We start from the raw sequence: 17,243 nt of genomic DNA, 5'->3' as shown, positions 1-17,243 counted from the left end.
GAATAGTTGTTAATTGGAATAGTACTGCTAGATTTCATAAATACCAGACAAGTAAGATTCCATAGCCAAGACGCGATTTATTGTTACAACTAGCCCCCCGCTCCCCTACTATATAAACAAACAGCAGTACTCAGTATTGTTGTGTTCCGGTTTGAAGGGTAAGTGAGCCAGTGTAACTACAGGCACAAGGGACGTAACATCTTAGTTCCCAAGGTTGGTGGCACGTTGGTGATGTAAGGAATGGCTAATATTTCTTACAACGCCATTGTCTATGGGTGGTATCACTTACCATCACGTGGCCCATATGCTCGTCCGCCTACCGATATAGTAAAAAAAGTATTATTTTAATGAAATTATAATTATTATTATTATCTATTTCAGTTTCACATTATTTAATTAAACATCTCTGCATAGTTATTCTATAAATTATTGCTGAACACAACCATGAGATATCAAAAACTGATATTAAACATTAACTAAGTATAATAATATAACATTTTCGTGACACACGTTTAAATAGCGTAACATACGTCGTTTTTCAAAATTTCACGAATAAGAGGAAGCCAATTCTCACATAATAGCACAAATAGGATCCAATTCTAATAACACTTTATCAAAAAATTATCACTTTATCAAAACGTAAGCATCAGCCGCCTTTCTATTCGACTAACATCGTTAGTCGTAGTTATAGGTTCGGTCGAAGTTGGATCGGTAAATAATCGGGATCGCATCATAACCGATGAATTTAGTAGAATAGCCGAAGTTGGATCATCGTCGCTCGATCGTCGAATGGAATGAAATCGTAAACACGACAACTGTTTTATGTAAATAGAATTGTCCCTAGAGTCTGAAACAGGAACGGAATCAACACGGCTATGACGACAGGAACAATAGTCTTCGAAACGTGTCCATTCTTGAACCATAACATATAATCTCATACGGTTAACTTAAAAGTGATTTAAACTAACATTCACAGTAATTTCTTTCTTTGTATCCGTGTATAATGCATCCAGGATCCTCTGTTATATAAGCGGTTGATGTACAATCTCTTTCGTCTTCCAGTTCCGAAATGAGGCTCCGTACAGCTATCGTGAGATAAAGTTGAAATACTGTAATCAAACACAAACAATAAGATATTACTTAAGTTTTAAAAAAAATGTTTAAAAAAAAATGCCTTATAATAGGTCCTGCACAAATGGCTAGTCATTCTTGACAATAGCGACCTAGGAAAGGAGACATAATCTTCATGATGAATATCATCAGTTAAAAGGTGGTACATTTTGTTTCATGTAATTTTTATAGTATCTACTTTGTTCCAACCATATATATATGTATGCAGTTAATTAATTGCTTTACCGGTCAACATATTGCCATGGTAGATATATTATATATTTTAATCGCCTTATGCAGCCTATATAATACCTGGTAGCGTAATACATTTTTAATTCAATTCAATTCTTAGTTTGATGGCTTTTAGTTTGGCTTGCCGACAGGACAAGATTATTTCGCCAATGTCACGTAGGAATTACATTTTTTTAAAAAGGGCATGTCAGCTGTCACTCGGATTTATATTTTGGCGCGAAGATTGGCTGCTTTGACCACACAAGTTCTAAGTCATAGAATATTTGTAATAGTTTCAGTTGCTTTATGTTATTAATTATTATTTAATTAAAGTCATTAATGTTATTATGATTAGATATTATTATATCAGATAGTTTTATTAAATTATTTAAAAAAAAATCATTTTCATTTCTGTTCGGTAAGAATATATAATTTACTAGTCGATCTTATACTATTAATAAATACACACACACGGTTTTTTATTTATAATTTTTTTCATTTAATTCTGTGATTGAAATAAAATCAAAATTGTCAAATATCTCCCATTCGGTGATAGACATTTGATTACAAATTTAAAGAGGGAAAAATCTTATTTTCATTTTTAATCCATACGAATAACGTTCTGAAATCGATTACACTTATTTTTTATGAAATAACCGATTTTAAAAAACCATAACAAAATATGTATTTATTAAATATATAATATTGATATTAATGTAACAGCATAAATAAGTATTTCTAAGACTTTTAAATGAGGGAATATTACTAAACAAATTTACATAAAACTTATACAAAAGAAACAGCACGTTTCGAAAAAGGCTTTTGTATATATTATTATTATACATGTAACTACTCTTAACTCCTTTCCAAATAAATCCTTTTAAATTGTTGACGTGACAAGCGTGTATTTTACTTTCTTTTAGTATACAAATTACTTACGTAAAATAATACCCGTTGAAAATATACCGACCACGACGAAGATCCAGACATTACTCGGAAATAGACGGTGTATTCTATACGCCTGTACTGGCAAATACAGAGAAATTATGATAATCAATCCTATTATTGTTATAACGTTGTACCCGTAGAATATCTCTAAGCAGCCTCGACTATTCTGAAATACATAAATAAATGTATGTTAAAATAATTGTCAGGGAAGTAGTTTACATATAAATTTATTTAATTTAATATGAATCAATATATGTAACAATGGTTTTTATAATGTTTATAATGCTGTCTATTGGTAAAGGTGATCACTTACCACAAGTTATTTGTTTTGCTATTAAATTAAAGGGCAGGGTCAGTAACAAATGGTCGTATTATTTCAGTCAAGAAGGTACAAATTCTATATTGAACTCAGATTGGCATTTTCCTCGAGGTACCACTTAGACTCAGATTGGAAGCGCATTTTTAAGATAAGTTTTATATTAAAATATATTTAAAATAACTATATTACGAGTTATATTTCCTATGAACTTACTTTATGTAGACCTGTTACGAACACGATGTAAAATAGAAAATGTATAATAGATATTCCCAGTAATATAGATATCTCTATAAACGATAGCGGGTCGAAATGATTATATACTTCTAGAATATCCTGAATCCTGAAGAGCATACGGAGGACCGTGATGTAACTTAAAATCTGAAAATATGAAACGATATATTGCATATGAAAATTTATAAAGCATTACGAACTTGAGCCGAGATGGCATAGTGGTTAGAACACGAGCATCTTCACCGATAATTACGGGTTCAATCCCAAGCAAACGCACTGAATTTTCATGTGCTTAATTTGTTCGTATAATTCATCACACGCTCAGCGGTGAAGGTAAGCGTTGTGAGGAAATTAAATTTTTTCTTATTGTAATATGTATATCCACTAATCCGCATTGGAACATCATGGAATAACCTCCTTCTCTTCAAATGATAGGAGGCCTTAGCCCAACAGTAGGGCAATTACAGGCAGTTACTATGACCTTGGAGTAATAGTGTAAAAATCTTTATAAATATGTAGCACCTCATCAATTTGCCTCAACTGTTGAAGCGAGGGCTGGTTCATTTTTCGTCCAGAGGATCTTAATCGCGATACAACGGGGAGCAGTGCTAGCTTAAGTACTTACTACTTAAACCCCAGGTTGTCAACGCATTTATCAGAAATGTTCAATAATTCTGGTCGTGCCAGCTTTTGAATGTGTAGTCGATTCAAATAACAAGAGAGATGAATGTAAATAAACAACTTTGACCTTGAATTTATATGATATAATTTGTCAATATATAAATAATCTCATGTAGTCATTGCGTCAAAAATCACGTTTTTTATGTCGGCGATGACGTTATCGAAACTTTTGAATATATATAATGAATATATATTCACGGAGAAATGATTGCGCGTAAAATAACAGCAGCAATGGCAGCAATAGCACGGATTGAATATAGGATTTATTTGTCTTAACTACTCCTGCATTAGAAAGCACTATAGTTGCATAATTAACATAAGCTGACTCATTTATTCGTCTGACTTGCAATACAAATCGAAATATACTATTGGAATTGGTTAGTGGATAATTCCTGTACAAAGTCTTACTCGTACCACAGGTAAAGTTGTTTTGCCCGCATGACATGACATGCGTAACATTTTCCACTTAAAATTTCAGTGTAAATTTGACAATGAAAATGAATGGAGTCACAAAGATATAATCTATGAAAAAAAAACAATGATAGCATATAATTAAATAACGCTGTAAGCTTAATTGACATTCAAAATACTTGCGCTCTTGAAACTACTTTCGAAGCGTTGAAATTCTACCTAAAGTTGCTACTGGTTCGTATAGTATATATACTATTTAGTACTAATAAAAACTAGCAGACAAACACAAAATATCAAAAAAGATAAATTACTGATACACCAAAAACACGGATAACAAATTCAACAAAATAAAAGTACAACTGAGGAAGATTGCAAGTTCTTGCACTACTGGATATAATGATTAGCTTGTGTTTATGAAACATCTCATGCTCGGCTCACCGCCGAAAAGATTGTGAGGAAACCTGCATGTGTCGCATGATAACTTTGTATGACCCCCAACCTATATTGGAGTATGATGGAATAAGCTCTGTCTACTCAAAATGAGATAATCATAGCCCAGCAATGAGAAATTTACAGGTTACTTTAAGTAAACGTGGAAGATATTAGAAGCATTTTATAATATACTTACAATCGCGAAATATCCCCAAACGAATAAACCTGTTCGCAGAGGGAAACAAACACAGCATGCCTTAATTTTCCAACTCATTTTAAAATACACTATACAGAAATATCACAAAAACTACATATGATATGATATAATTTTCTTAAAATGTTTATTGAACACATCTAATATAATCAAGAATACGTTGATAACTGACGTTTATTGAATATAAATATAATAAATAAATCGCTTATTACAAAAATCAGACTCTCGTAGCCATTTTAATTGTGTATCTTGATTTAAATCATATTTTGGTTATTACAATTATAACATGTAATATGTTAATGTTTTTTTATACACAATATAAAATAAAAAAAAAGCGAAGACTTCCAGCAAACAGAATAGAAGATAATTCTAATTGTATCATAAACAATTAACTTTTAATAGCTCCATATAATATATAAATATAGTTTTTTTTTTAGTTATTACGGCGGAAGAAATCCTTCTAATCCTCCTTATATTTATATTTAAAAATCGAAGTTTTTTTTAAAATTAAAACAGACAAACAGTCTTACAGTTAAATTGAATTGCTGTTAATCTTGTTATAATCGAACCGTGACCCCGGGGTTTCCAAACGCGTCAACATTCATACAGCCAATGATATTACTGGCTGAGTGATAAAAGTACATTTCAGCACTATTCGTTTTTCCTTGAAAGTTATAATTTGTCATTTTTTTTATAAAATTATAACGCTTATGTGGCACCAACTTTACGGACCTAAACGTTCTCTTCCTTGGGCAATGGCTCACTCACACAATAATAGTAATTACTGTAGTATAATCTATGTGTGTTGCGTGGATGGTACAAACCCAGTCGGCATCATTTTTTCCGACATGTTCAACAATCGTCGTCATAATATTTAAGCCTTTTCAATAAAAAACAAATTTAAATGTGTACATCTAAACCTTCCATATGATGTTCGGATGTTCATCAATCGACGGAGTGTTTACTCCGTCGATTGATGAACATCCGTTTGGTAGTTTTTGAGTTTATCGCGTTCAGAAACATAGACAGAAAGATGCGGTGAGTGGATTTTGTTTTATGACATGTAATGATCCAAATATCTTCCAAGCACATTTGAATATTCTACAAGATTATGTATTATACTTTTCTAAAACAAAGTTATACTTCAGTCATACCAACTTCCCGCGTTTTAATAATAATAATAATTTCGTATAAAAAGACCATCAAATCGAACACACTTACATAATAGTACCATAATAACTTTATCACAAATCTAGAATGCCTAAAATAGTTATGCACTGAGGTCTGCGGTACCTTTAAATTGTGAAAATTGAACTTCTAAATCTATGACATCAAAAGATATGGCCGTTTATGTCGTATTTCCCATACATTCGCAAAGGGAATCAAAACCTTTAGGGTACTTCACGTTGATCTAGAAACATGAAATTTGTCAAAAAACAATATCTTGTAAAACAAATTAATAAAAAAATCTGGAAACCAGTAACTCTTTTAGTAATGTGTGGACGGAATCCTCTGTGCGCGAGTCCAGCTCGCACTTGCCAGGTTTTTTGCTTCTTGAAGTTTGATACGTCATTTTTTATTAATTAGCAATAAATCGTAGTCGAATTTGGTCGATTAAAATTAATACAAAATTATGAAATAAGTTGTCTCCATTGAAAAAACGAACGTAGGCAATAATAATCAGTAAAAAAAATTTAAAATAAACGTTTCACGAATATCATCAAACACCTTTTGATCTCACAATCATAGTTATTTTTACATTTATTATTATAAGAATCTCCAATATTTGATTACATGCATGAAAAGTCATACTCGTTAATCCGACATTTTATAACTAAGTCGAAAAATACTAAGCAAATGAAAATAATAAACTTGTAAATACTCAATGCAAGATACAATATAGGTTAAAGGAACTAGGTAGAAAGAACAACTATAATTGAATATCAAAAGCTAAATCTCCATTATAATATCAAAACAAAAGATAAGGGTTTTAAAAACTAAGCTAGTAGTTTATACTAAATATAAATATATTTTAACATATTTTACATTTTAAACAAATTTTGCAAAAACAGTATTGATATTTGATAATTTTATTCAGTATAGGAAGAGAAAATTCTGTACATCTTAAAACGGATTTCGTCCAGTTTGTATTGGAGTGTCGATAATTATTTCTGAGGCGTGGTTCACATAGCAAAGACGACTGGTCTGGCGTATCTTAAGCAGCTCACTCCGCACCAGTAGAAGAAGATAGACTTGAATTCCTATAAGTGTACACAAAATATAAAAAGGATTATTTTCAATTAAACTTGATTAGAAACTTTACAATATCCATTTACCAAATTATTTACCAGATTAGCTACACTTTCAAAATTAAGACACGTCAAGGTCATTTTAACACAAACACAAAAATAGCGTATTGATGTTACATATTTTAGAGTTACGGGTAGACGCGTAACGACACGAATGCACTGAAAAAAGACGAACTTTCTTAGAAAGCACGTAAGTCATGCGACCTACACCTGAACTCTTTCCAGCCGTTAATTTAATTGGCCGTCCCATCGAATTATGAAGATGAGGGAATAAATAGTGCCCTTGACATTAGGCACACTTGTGCAATATAATATTATATCCAGTACAAATGGGTAGTCTTCCTTGAAAATTCGGGCTGTGGCAGAAATCGTCTAAGAGGATATCAAATGAAAGCGACAACAGCTTTAGATTTAAATAGGTACGTAATCATAATAAACCTAGTTTAATACATTTGTATTCATAAAATTCCCCTACTCACCTAAACTGGTGAGAACGGAACAAGCTTCCAAAATGTAAAAACCGAAGTGACTGTAAAGATCACTGTGTCTGATCACAATGAACGTGACGAGAGTTGCCAGTGTTGTTGTAATCCCGTAGTAGTAGTAAGCGCGGAGGAGCTGCGTCTTTTTCTAGAAGTGATAAATTTAAACGGTGTTTTAGACCTCTTGTGATCAACGCTGGTTGTATAAACTAGTTACCGACTGCACTTATGGTCAGGTGCTCGATACCATAATATGTTCTTCTCTGGTACCCGTGACAATGTTTTTATAAAATTATTATTAATTTTGTATTTCTATCACTATTATGGTTACAATTTTAATAATTTATTTTGCAGTTAATTATTGTCATATTAATATTGATTACTAACCATTATTCTGATTCTATATTAAACATATATACACATTTGAAAACCTACAAAATTTATTTCCTGGACTTCTGAGCATTCTTTTAGCATTAAACAGTATTCGTACGATACGTAAGTATTAGATAAATATGTATGTAAATGTATTCTGATAAATAATATAAATTGCAGGTACCGTATGCGCTCCGACAAGAAGCACTATGTTGAAAAGTATCTCAGCTATGAAGAGGATGAACGCAAACCAGACTTGCGAGTAGAAAGCCACTCCCTTGTACAGCGCCATTGTGTGTTCAGAGACATGTTTTACGCTGACGTAAATCTCCACTGCCAGCACGAAGATAGAAAATAACTGAAACAATTGGAAAATTCATAATTGCACAATTTAATTACTCGTCTATACGTCTAGGCTAAAAGCTTACAATCCCTTTCGTAAATTCTTAACGGATATCTACCCGGATATATATAAGGAATCTGCCAAATTTCAAGTTTGTTTTTTTTTTTATTGCATTGGTTGGCGGACGAGCATATGGACCACCTGATGGTAAGTGGTCACCACCGCCCATAGACAAAGGCGCCGTAAGAAATATTAACCATTCCTTACATCACCTATGCGCCACCGACCTTGGGACCTAAGATGTAATGTCCCTTGTGCCTGTGATTACACTGGCTCACTCACCCTTCCAGCCGGAACACAACAATACAGAGTACTGTTATTTGGCAGTAGAATATCTGATGAGTGGGTGGTACCTACCCAGACGGGCTTGTATTAGATAGTCCTAACTGACTATCTACGCACAGTCAAAACTACTGATCCTAGATAACTAAAACTCGTTACATAGATTTACTTCATAACATCAGCGTCGGCTGAGAAAGTAATTTTGTTTTAACTTTCAGAAGAAGAAATCGTGGAGCGCTAATTTGATATGAACTTTAGCCATACGAACTCGGGATTGGTGACTAGTCTTGTAATAAAAAAAGAAAGGGATAGAGAAAGTCTGCGGTAGATATGTCTGAAAAAGAAGATTTTTAATATATATTTATATATTAGCATATACTTTTAATATATTTATTTATCTCTTTACACCAGACTTATTACCTATTAGGTCTATTCTACTCCTAAAACTCTCTTAGATAAAAATCCTCAAATTAGGTACTTGAACTGCTATCTGAGAAGAATATTAGCTGGATTCAATATACGAGGCGAAAAGGATAAAGTAACAGCTCCTCGATGTCTAATTACTAATCAATTCTCCTCTTGAAGGCTCAATTGCAGATAGGTAACACGTGTGTTAGAATTCCGTTCGACACGTAAAGGTTTTCTCAGGATGTTTTCCTTTTTCACGAAATGAATTATAAACACAAATTAAGCACATGGAAAACTACAGGCGCTAACAATAGTTCTTGTATTTATATGATTATTGTGATTTTCTATGACTACATAAGTTTATTTTAATATAAATATTATTGTTAGGTACTAAATGTATCTTATTAAATCTTCAAGTTGTGGGAGACACCGGATAAAATATTCACTGTTTATATTTTGGTTAGATTTCCAACTATAAACCATATTTTCGATTTAATTATTTAATATGATACTTTTTTCTCTATTCTACAACATATTATAATTTAATTTAATTCATTTTTCATTTATTTTCCAATATATTATAATTATATCTTGTGTTATAATAACAATTATTTAGCTTCACTAAAAGTCGATTATTACTTTTGACCACAGACAATTTTCCGATTACGTAAATCAAACCAAAATTATGTAATTAAAGTAGAATTTATTTATTAAAATTTAATATATTTGATTTAAATAATATAAGAAAATTTTGAGTTTAAAATGAATGTTAATAGATTAAAGTCAAGTGAATTTTTAAAAAGAGTAATTTAAATTTTTTTTTTATGTCAGAGATGGCAAACGAGCAGGAGGCTCACCTGATGGAAAGTGACTACCACCGCCCATGGACATCTGCAACACCGGGGGCTTGCAGGTGCGTTGCCGGCCTTTCAGGAAAGAGTACGCTCTTTCTTAAAGGTTCCCAAGTCGTATCGGTTCGGAAAAACCGCCGGCGAAAGCTGGTTCCACAGAGTGGTTGTGCGAGGCAGAAAAAGTCTTAAAAATCGCGCTGTTGTGGATTTTCGGATATCTAGGTGGTGCGGGTGATATTTGGAAAATTATCTTGGTAAAATAATATCTCGATAAATACATTATTTGTATTCATACGTGTTATGCTGTATCTATGTAGAGTTTTAACAAATTTATGTGTTATATTATATAACGAACAGACAGTCAAATTAACCAAAATAATATATGTTTAAATTATTTTACGTACATTAATTATATTCGTTCATTTTTAATGTAAAGATGACGAGAATAATGCAACTACAGCACTTTTAATCTATAATTTATATTTATTATTATTAAAAAAAAACCTTAAGCTATATTGTACGGTTAATGAATAAACAAGTAAAGACTCCTTGATCGTTAAAAAAAATGACTTACCAAATGAATATATCCGAAAACAATAATTCCATGCCGTAAAGGGAAGCAGCAACAACACTTCCTACATTCAGGTATTTCCAAACGCATTTTATTTAATTTAAATTAAAAAAACAACATCATCTCCTTCCCATATCAAATATGAAATTATATTTTAATCTTTTGACGTATTCCTGAGAAGAATACTAAAACGCATTTGTCAGTTGTAATTCCTAAATCTACTTGTGACTTCACAGTTCAAAAGTGCTCGTATGGACAATGTTGACGATCCAATTATCTTATTTACCATTTGAGGCGCGGAAGCTGTGCATTGTCCACGCTTTGTGTTGAAACACACACAAACATACACATCTACGTGTACCTTAATAGTAATGTGGAACATAAGGAAGGTCTTATTGTTATCAACTCTCCCGATTTTACTTAACGATCTTTAGTTATATAATTTATTAGCTGAGCCTGCAGCTTTACCCGCGCGAAATTTGTAAAATACAAACATTTATTTTATCCCTTTCGGAGTTTCGTAAAATCCTTTCTTAGCGGATGTCTACTCCCTATAAGGAACCTACCTGCCAAATTTCAAGTTCGTAGGTGTTACAGTTTCTAAGATTTCGTGATTAATCAGTGAGTTGTATTTCGCTTTTAGATATGTATTCTTGAAATGTAGGCAATTTTTTTTTTAATTCACATTCTGTTAAAAAAGTAGATGTTGAAAAAAAGGTTTTAATAACAATTAAAATAAAGGTTATTTTTTGATAAAACACCCAGAATTAGAAAAAAAAAACGTATGTATAACCTAAAATGTATTAATTATAAATAAAAATGCGTTCTGTTAATCCTTTTTTTTATTTTTCCATACTTATTATATTATGCTCTTGTAAAATTAGAACATAAATATTTAAAAAAAAACACAGCCTGCTGCTTATGACTAAAACGTTACACTTGCTTAAAATTATAATTAAATAAGTTATGTATATACATGTATATATATATATATATATATATATATATATATATCAAAATTAATGCAAGTTTTTGATAGAATACGACGGTCATATGACTGCTCACAAAAAAAGGTTTTACAATGGGCATTTGACAATAATTATAAAAATATTTAATTAATTTGGCACAACTTATCAAATAAATATAGAAATTTTCTACTCTTTGAATAGTACGCGCCTTGATATAAAATCATACATTTTTTCCTTTTAATCTAATTAACAATAAGTTATTACTAAACTATTAAGTTCAAACAAGAATTTAAGATTGTTCTCACCAATCTTATCTAGCTCTACTAATTCAGATGGATATCTTAACTGCTACATTATATTACTAAATAGAATAAAAATAAATAAAACGAGAAAAATAGATTAATGAACTAAGATGTGACGTTAATTGTTTTATTACTTACATATAATATCTGAAATTGAAACTGCCGTCCCATCGGATAAAAAGATCTTTTCATCTGATGGCAAGGCATACCGACAAGGTCGAAGCAAGCTACCATCGTTTTTACCTGGTTGCAGAGGCAAGTAAGTTTAATACTTACTAACCTAAATTTGAACCTAAAAACTCTCAAACTTTATGTTATACAAGCTTATTTTTCAAATATATGAAGACCTAAATTAAAAAAGAATGGGATAATAAGTTTTATTTTCAACATTTCAATCATAATTTCGTAAGCAATTTATCATCACGAATATTATAACCGTTACGAAGAAAATAGGACCTAAGACCAGCTTTCATACTATGCCCAAAAATTCTTAGTAGGTGAATAATTTTAATTTAAATATATTCTGTTTCTACTATAGATTTAAATGATTCTATCATTAATAAACATCACAGTAATTAGTCGTTGCATTTGTATATATTTTTTTAAAAGTACTGTAATAAAAATGTTGCAGAGATATTGCCACAAATTAATCTATTTAAGGTACGTTTAAACTTAAAGTACGACCCTAAATGAATAACACATCTTATACACTCTCGATAGGCACAACGGTGCTTGGGTATATACCGTTTACATCGACTTTCGGTTCTCCGTTGATGAATTGGTGTAGCTGGTTCTCATACGTGTGGCCGGACATATCCATCTTCTTTAGTAAACTCCTCACCAAGAACAGGAGGTAGAGATGTATACCTGTAGAATGCACGATGAGGTTTATAAAAATTTTATCCAATTTTCTATCTTAGACAGATACTTTGATCTCATTTAATTTACTAAAATATTATGAAAATTTATGCAGTCACATAAATATCCACCATCATATTTATTACTTTTTTTTGTTATAAACCAAGTTGTGACATAGTATAAAACTCTTATGACATTCTGAATAGGATTTAGAAAAATTAATGCGATTTACAAATGAGTAAATCTGTCAGATAGATAGTATTTAAAACTAATGGCAAATTATTATTGAATCAATAAACAAGCTAACACGTACGCTCGTGACAAGATTGTCAACAATATTTGGAGATTATTATGGAGCGTGCACTTCAATTGTTTTAGCCATGAGATGAACAATTGGACTTCATAAGCAGGTATAGTGACAAATACCATGGAAGTACCTATAACCACTATTTCAAGGTGTTATGTCTTTAGATTCATAAATAAAATAAAAAATGCAACACATAGTACCTACTGTTTTTCGTTAAAATAAAATGTACCTATATAAACTCCTACATTATTCATTATAAGGACTAAAAACGTAGTAGATTTTTCTAAAAATTCTACTTATAAAAAGCTTTAAATTATTTTTTAAACTATACTTACATAAACCAGTGAAAAATAGCGTCATCAGCTCCAAAGCTTCGACACGCCCTGAATCGATTATTGATATTATCTCCAGTAAAACCACTGCTACAATTGTGGCGATTGTATAGTAGTAGAATATTCTCAAATACGACATTATTTTCTGAAAAATAAATTTAATAATAATATAAGCTATTTCAGCACAGTGATATTAACATTTGTATTTGTACCGAGAACAATTAAGCCAAGATTTAGTTTCTGACAACGTATCCTCATTTGCAATAAAGGTAATAAATGAAACATTATCGATAGAAGCTAGCTTAGTCTATCTTATCTTATAATTTTTTAATTGCATTAGTAAAAGACTATACACATATCATCAGAATACAAGAAAATTCTAATTATTTGACATTAGTCGGATGGCCTAGTTGGTTTATCGGCTAGCTTATAAGCCTGGTTTAAACCAATATAAACTTATTTTTTCGAGAATTTTCTGACTGAGACTGAGAAAACTGACTTCGGAATTGGCCTGGGCCAATTCCGAAGTCAGTTTAAAAAATGTTTCTCAGAAAGCACGTTGATGCAAAGCAGATGCAACCATTGACCTCGAGCCTAAACTCTTTCCAGCTAAGATAGACTTGCCGTTCCAAATAGATTGCACTTGTACTTGCATGAACTCTTGGCCGAAATTGATCAGGAAGACATCATGATTTGTCTTAATGAAATCAGTTATCATCATCAATAGGTTGCTCTCTAAATCTTTGAGTTTTGCAAAATATGAAAAAATTATGTCAATTACCTTATGGGCTCCATACACCAGCGCGATGTTGAACATGATATCGACACAGAATATTGCAATGCAAAGTTTATCGTCCATCTCTGCAGGCACGCCGTGGTACACCAGCAAAATACCAGCGTCATTGTGAACTGAATAACTGTATACAGCAACCATGAACGCGGAAAAAAGCTGAAAAAAAATATCAAAATATCTTAGGAATTTAAAATATTTTTATTTTAAACTAGTGCCAAAAAATACTTTGTTTTTTGGCATTGCTCGAAAGGTGACGGAAAAATGCACACCACTGCGTTAGCTCAGGAAAAACTATATTTTTTCGAATATAACTTAATTTCGTGATCACATTATGCGAGCAAACAGATCGCTTTTCAGTGATAAAGTATTTCAGCGATAATTTATCCTACAAACTATTTACGACTATTTAAAGTTCAAATACATATTTGTAAAATTATATTCGTCACATAGTAAGCCGCCACACAGCAATACTTAAAATTGTCGTCTTTCAGTTCCAAATTATAGTTAAATTTTCTCGTGATTTAAAGCTTTATAAAGTTATCACAGAACCTTATTCTTATTCCAGATTTAGATTATTATTTTTTACGGCTTCTTATTATTATTCCAGATTTAGATTAAAATTACGGGACCATCATACGCCTCGTCCTGCTTGGCTTTCGTTTAGCATAAACTAACAAATCTGTAGTCATTTTCAAAAAGGGACTAGACAATTGCGCGGGACTTATTGTAGTGCACAAGTGTGTGCTAACACAAGTGTACACTCTATTCTCTCACTCTGATAATCCGACGGGATATTCTGAAACGACCGGAAAGAGTTCAGCAGTTCATTCAACTAACAATATCAATTGATAGTAATAGAAGTAATTAAAGCAATTAATATCTGGCGAGGTCATAATAATGATATTTCTAACTATTTACCTTATAGATAACTTAACCATTAGAAAATAAATTATAAAAAATAAAACGAAATTTTCAGTTCCTTAAAGACATTCAGAAACATTAACTATTAATGTTTATTAGTTCCGTCATCACTTAACCTCAAACAAAGATTGCAATGTCAGTTAGGTCGTTTAAAAATAAAACGATTACGAGTATTACATAAAAAAATCATTTTCCTTTAATTCAAAATTTATTTACAAATAACAAATTTAAAAGAATTTTAGTAAAATTACGCGTAATAAAACGATTACGAGTATTATATATATAAAAAAAAAATATAAACTTTAAAATATTTTCCTTTAATTAAAAATTCATTTACAAATGACAAATTAAAAAAAAATTAAAGAATCTTTATAAAATTTGGTTTCGTAAATAAAAAGGAAACAGTTTGCACGTTTATGAATAATATAAATCATTACCTCGATCCTAAAAATAATGTTAACATTAATTTCATACTTACAAGATTTAAGTAGCCAAACACTAATATCCCTTTCCTCAAGGGCATGCAGAAACAGCATCTCCCAAATTCTGGTATTTCGCAGAACATTTTCAAAAACACTATTTCAAATCACTGTTAATATATAAAGCGCTATACGTGCGTTGGTCCACACTGTCCCGCAATGTAAATGCCACTGCAATTATCTATTATATGTATGGTCACTTATATACGAGAATGTACAGAACTCACTACGACCATTGGGAAAAAAACTTTTGATTATACATCGTGTTGACGTTGATATCGAAAGGGAAATAACTAACGAGTTTCCTGAAATCCTTATAAAATTATATGATTAATAATACGATTTTTTAATTATTTATTATTAATTTATTGTTATATGTAAATAAAAACTCACGAATCTGAGAAAAAAGATATTTGAATTCGTTAGTAATCTAGAAAATGGGTATCTAAATTAATTTTACGTCAAAGACATTTAGGTACTGGTCACAAAAATTCGCATAAAACGAGAAATTACTGTTATGGACATTGATATTACAAAAAATGACTCGGATACATTAAACGATATAACTAAAACTTAATTAATGGATTATTAGTTATTTTTAATATTTCTGTATTTAACGTACGCATTTGTGTATTTCAATACAGTTCTGAATATGTAATATCAATATTACGATAACCTTTATCATGTAATTCGTATCAATATCATTTGAAAATCGTTAATTATAACGACAGCCGAACGAGCAAATGGGCAACCTGGTGGTAAGTTGCACACAAACAATGACGCTGTAAAAAATATTAACCATTCCTTAAATCGCCAAAGCGCTGTCAGCCTAGGGGACTAATAAATTATATCCCTCGTGCCTTGAGTTACACAACAATATTGAGTACTGCTGTTTGGCGGAATATGTGATGAGTGGGTGATGCCAACCCGGACGGGCTTACACAAAGCCATATCAGCAAGTTAACATCCACAATTGTGTAGAATATGAATTATCTTTCAGGAAATATATGATTTTAATCCCAGTACCACTACACTACCGAGGAATACAGTTATATAAATTTTAAGTTTTTATGAAAGTCATAACTTCTATAAGAAAACGTAACCAATAAGAATAGGTACCTAACTAATTATAAATTGTTCGTTTAAGCTGCTACATCCCATACCAGTATAATATATACTAGGTATACACGACGATACGTGGAGACCACTGTTTCATGGAAAGCGATGCTCATCGCGTTCGACTCGTCCTGGGAATTTCAGGTAGATGTACTCGTTGAAGTATAGCGGGTGGAAGCCAAGGCGAGCAGCGTTTATCCTGCGTCAGCAGATGAGCGAAGGGCATGTGTTCCCTATCAGCAGGCCATTGACATTGACTTTAATAATCGTAATATGCACGCACCAAAATTGCGTATTCCTGTTACAACATTTCAGGAGTGGGATACAATGTGTATGTTTTACAGAATAACACTGCTGGCGGTAAACGCCGCTTAAATTGACCTTGTGAATGTAATCCTTTCGGACAGAGGAAGTAGCTTATTCACTGTTAATACTCGAATAATTTTTATAATTCCACACGTCAATGACCTATTTCTAATAAATAAAAATAAAAAAAATACTATTTCTCTTGATTCTTTGAGTGATGAATGATGATATTTATATTTTATATTGCGTTATAAATATCGTACATAAAAAAAAGGAAATAAAAATAACCAGTTCAATTAAAAAAAAAAAGTTTTAAGCATTGTAAGTATTAAATACTTGCAAAACTCGGCAGACTTTTTTATAAAATTACACCAATTATGCTGCAGCACCATTTGGTGGAGAGTTATGTAGTGGACTGTATAAAACCTCCTTAGTGCAAACATTCATGGTAATCATTCATACAGTAGTTGAAGATAGACTTCTAAAGTAATGTGAAATGTACAAATTCTCATCACAGCAGACAGTGATTAAACGTTATGAGTACAGAGTAAATTTTTCAGAAGTCATCTACAAACCGTTTTACCTGACCTCCTTGAATATATATAT

The 17,243-nt window shown here is 31.4% G+C and overlaps 2 protein-coding genes across 2 annotated transcripts; both read right to left on the bottom strand.

Moving 5' to 3' along the window:
• Positions 1-368: 368 nt before the first annotated feature.
• Positions 369-4,725, bottom strand: LOC125068740. The gene is made up of 4 exons (XM_047678040.1): positions 4,560-4,725; positions 2,822-2,986; positions 2,281-2,455; positions 369-1,109 (listed from the first exon to the last, which is right to left on the bottom strand). Exons 1-4 carry the CDS (start codon positions 4,635-4,637, stop codon positions 964-966), a joined length of 564 nt encoding a protein of 187 aa, XP_047533996.1. The 5' UTR covers positions 4,638-4,725; the 3' UTR covers positions 369-963.
• A 1,954-nt stretch (positions 4,726-6,679) lies between these two features.
• On the bottom strand, positions 6,680-15,412 carry LOC125068964. The gene is made up of 7 exons (XM_047678370.1): positions 15,215-15,412; positions 13,804-13,971; positions 13,026-13,167; positions 12,232-12,392; positions 7,925-8,098; positions 7,366-7,516; positions 6,680-6,838 (listed from the first exon to the last, which is right to left on the bottom strand). Exons 1-7 carry the CDS (start codon positions 15,299-15,301, stop codon positions 6,702-6,704), a joined length of 1,020 nt encoding a protein of 339 aa, XP_047534326.1. The 5' UTR covers positions 15,302-15,412; the 3' UTR covers positions 6,680-6,701.
• Positions 15,413-17,243: the final 1,831 nt, after the last annotated feature.

This window comes from Vanessa atalanta, chromosome 14 (genome assembly GCF_905147765.1).
Source record: "Vanessa atalanta chromosome 14, ilVanAtal1.2, whole genome shotgun sequence".
Classification (NCBI taxonomy): Eukaryota; Metazoa; Arthropoda; class Insecta; order Lepidoptera; family Nymphalidae; genus Vanessa; species Vanessa atalanta.
The sequence above is the reverse complement of the archived record's forward strand: the minus strand, read 5'-3'. Positions and strand labels throughout refer to the sequence as shown.